The sequence below is a fragment of the Acanthisitta chloris genome, unplaced genomic scaffold, assembly GCF_000695815.1.
Source record: "Acanthisitta chloris isolate BGI_N310 unplaced genomic scaffold, ASM69581v1 scaffold34786, whole genome shotgun sequence".
NCBI classification, from domain to species: domain Eukaryota; kingdom Metazoa; phylum Chordata; class Aves; order Passeriformes; family Acanthisittidae; genus Acanthisitta; species Acanthisitta chloris.
The window spans coordinates 9547-11793 of record NW_008677178.1 but is presented as its reverse complement, the minus strand read 5'-3'; the positions used below and the strand labels follow the sequence as shown (position 1 = coordinate 11793).

The window sequence follows — 2247 nt, the reverse complement described above, 5'->3', positions numbered from 1 at the left end:
GCAGGAATATGACTCTTGTTCCTACTACGACTAATGGAACACAAGAGGCAGTGGGAGACAGAGACAACCTTCTGCATGGGTCTAGCATAAGATTATCATCCCCACCCGAACTATTCTGCCCTTGTCCCACTTATAAAACACATTTATATTGCAGCACAGCCAGATGCTGTGAAGGGAAAGTACAACATCCTAGTCTCTGGCACCAGGATGGAGGGAGAGCCTTACCTCAGCTCTTGATGGGGAACAGGTGAAATAACAGTGAAACTGAATCACTCCTCAGGCAGAAATCCTTCCAATCTGGGATTTCCTAACACTTCACAAATAACAAACTGCACCGACCAACACTGCAGTCATATCTCACCAAAAGGACAGTGAGAGGTTTGTTCACGCAGAGAATTCAATCAGTTCTTTGCTGACAGAACGTGTTGTCAACGCACCACTTGTATTTAAGCCTTGAGATAAGCATTTAGGATCTAAATTGAAGGCTAAAAGATAAATATTACTTACTTTTCCTTAAGTTCTTTCAGTGAGCTCTCCAAAGATTTGGATTTTATACTCCCAGATCCAGGTGATTTATCCCATTTGTTCTCCTCAATGTCGGTTTCTTCACCTTTCTCTTTGTGCTTTTCACTGGCCAGTTCATCTCCTTTCTCAGGCTTCTTGAGAAGCTAAGAGATATTTGTTAGTATTATGATGCAAAATTAATCTCCTCTATTGTAACAGACCTTTTAACAAGTATTAAATACGTCAGTGACCTGCTAAGGTTGGAGATATTTAATTGCCAGGAGTGTATTTTCCAAAGGATGAGATTTCAAGCCATTTTCAAAAGGCAGTTTCCTTTTGTTGAGGAGTGAGTCACTGACAGGCACCCAACTGCACACTTAAATATGCTGAGAATACTGGAGGAAGCACTTACCTACTCTTCTCAAATCACCTACCTACTCTTCACTCCTGAGCTTTATCTATAAATACATTATTATGGTCTGTGGTTTCTTAGAAATCATGTAACATAGCTCAGTGTCATTGCCAACAGAATAACAAGTAGAACCTCTACATGGAGAACAGGATTAATACTTCACTCCTTGAAACAGTCTATATTCAATGTGTGGCATATGAGGCACTTGGGACAACCTGGCAGGTAGGAGAAGGTGCTTGGTATAAACACAAGGAAATAACAGGCTGAGAAAAAACTCATGATACCACCAGGAAAGATCTCATTACATTTTCATCCTGGAGATTAAGGCTGTCAAGAAATCAGTTCCTTTCACAGCACACAACCCACATGAGGCTTGAGCAGTGTGTAGCATTACAGGGATAATCCCTATACAAGGACCAACTGCCTCAAACTCTTTCTCTAACATATCAGGGCTAAGCAGGATATCTCCTTGGTCTTGTCATTCCACCAGTTTATGTGAAAAGAGCACAGGTTATTCTTCTCCAACATGTGAAACTTCTAGAATGTTTCTCTCAGGTCATGTTTGCCTTTTCTTTCAGGGACAGAATGAGCTTTCAGGGTCAGAGCACCACAGAGATGTCACAAATACTGAGGTTCTTTGGACAACCCATTTTGGGTAATACCTTTGCAGAGTTAAGTCCCTTTTCTTCTGAGTGTTTTTCTTTATGCCCAGATATGAAAAATGCACAATTCAGCATCAGAATTTACTATTTTTATACATGCAGGTGAAGGAAATTGTTTTTCAGAAAGAGGAGAGAAGTACAGAGCTCTGTGGCTTCTCACCACCACAAGATCTGGAGTCAGTCTGTGTCCTTGTGTTAACCTGCAGATTCTTATACCAATTTTCCTCTTCAAAACAGACTAAAAGGCCTTTCCAATATAACAAAATTTAGTTCAGATGAATGATTTCCATCTATGTCATCTTATACAAATGAGGTTTTTTATGTTCAGAATTCATAGCACAATATCCACCCTCAGAAATTAAGTCACTAAGAGCTCATCCATTCACTGCAGCCTGAAATTAGCAGGACTGTTATAACTTGGGTAAAACATGCGATTAAAATGTATCAGTTCTGAGCATAAACACAGAGAACTCTCTGCACACATGCCTAGATGAAGATTTACATGGCAGAAAGTGAGAAAGTCGTATTTGCAAATGTGCTGGTTTCGGCTGGGATGGAGCTGATGTTCCAACGTGCTGGAACAGAACAGTTTGGTTCTGTCAGGTTATGTTATCAAGAAGTGTGTGGCAGCAGGACTAGGGCAGTGCTCATCCCCCTGCACTGGGCACT

General features: G+C 40.8%; 1 protein-coding gene across 1 annotated transcript in view; it reads right to left on the bottom strand.

The window, feature by feature from the left end:
* The window catches only part of UPF3A (UPF3 regulator of nonsense transcripts homolog A (yeast)), a gene marked incomplete at its 5' end in the record, with an annotated part of 17622 nt that overhangs the window by 5834 nt on the left and 9541 nt on the right, over positions 1-2247 (bottom strand). Inside the window, one exon of the mRNA XM_009076399.1 lies at positions 508-668. Within this exon, the coding sequence (XP_009074647.1) occupies positions 508-668 (161 nt within the window). The remainder of the gene's footprint in view (positions 1-507; positions 669-2247) is intronic.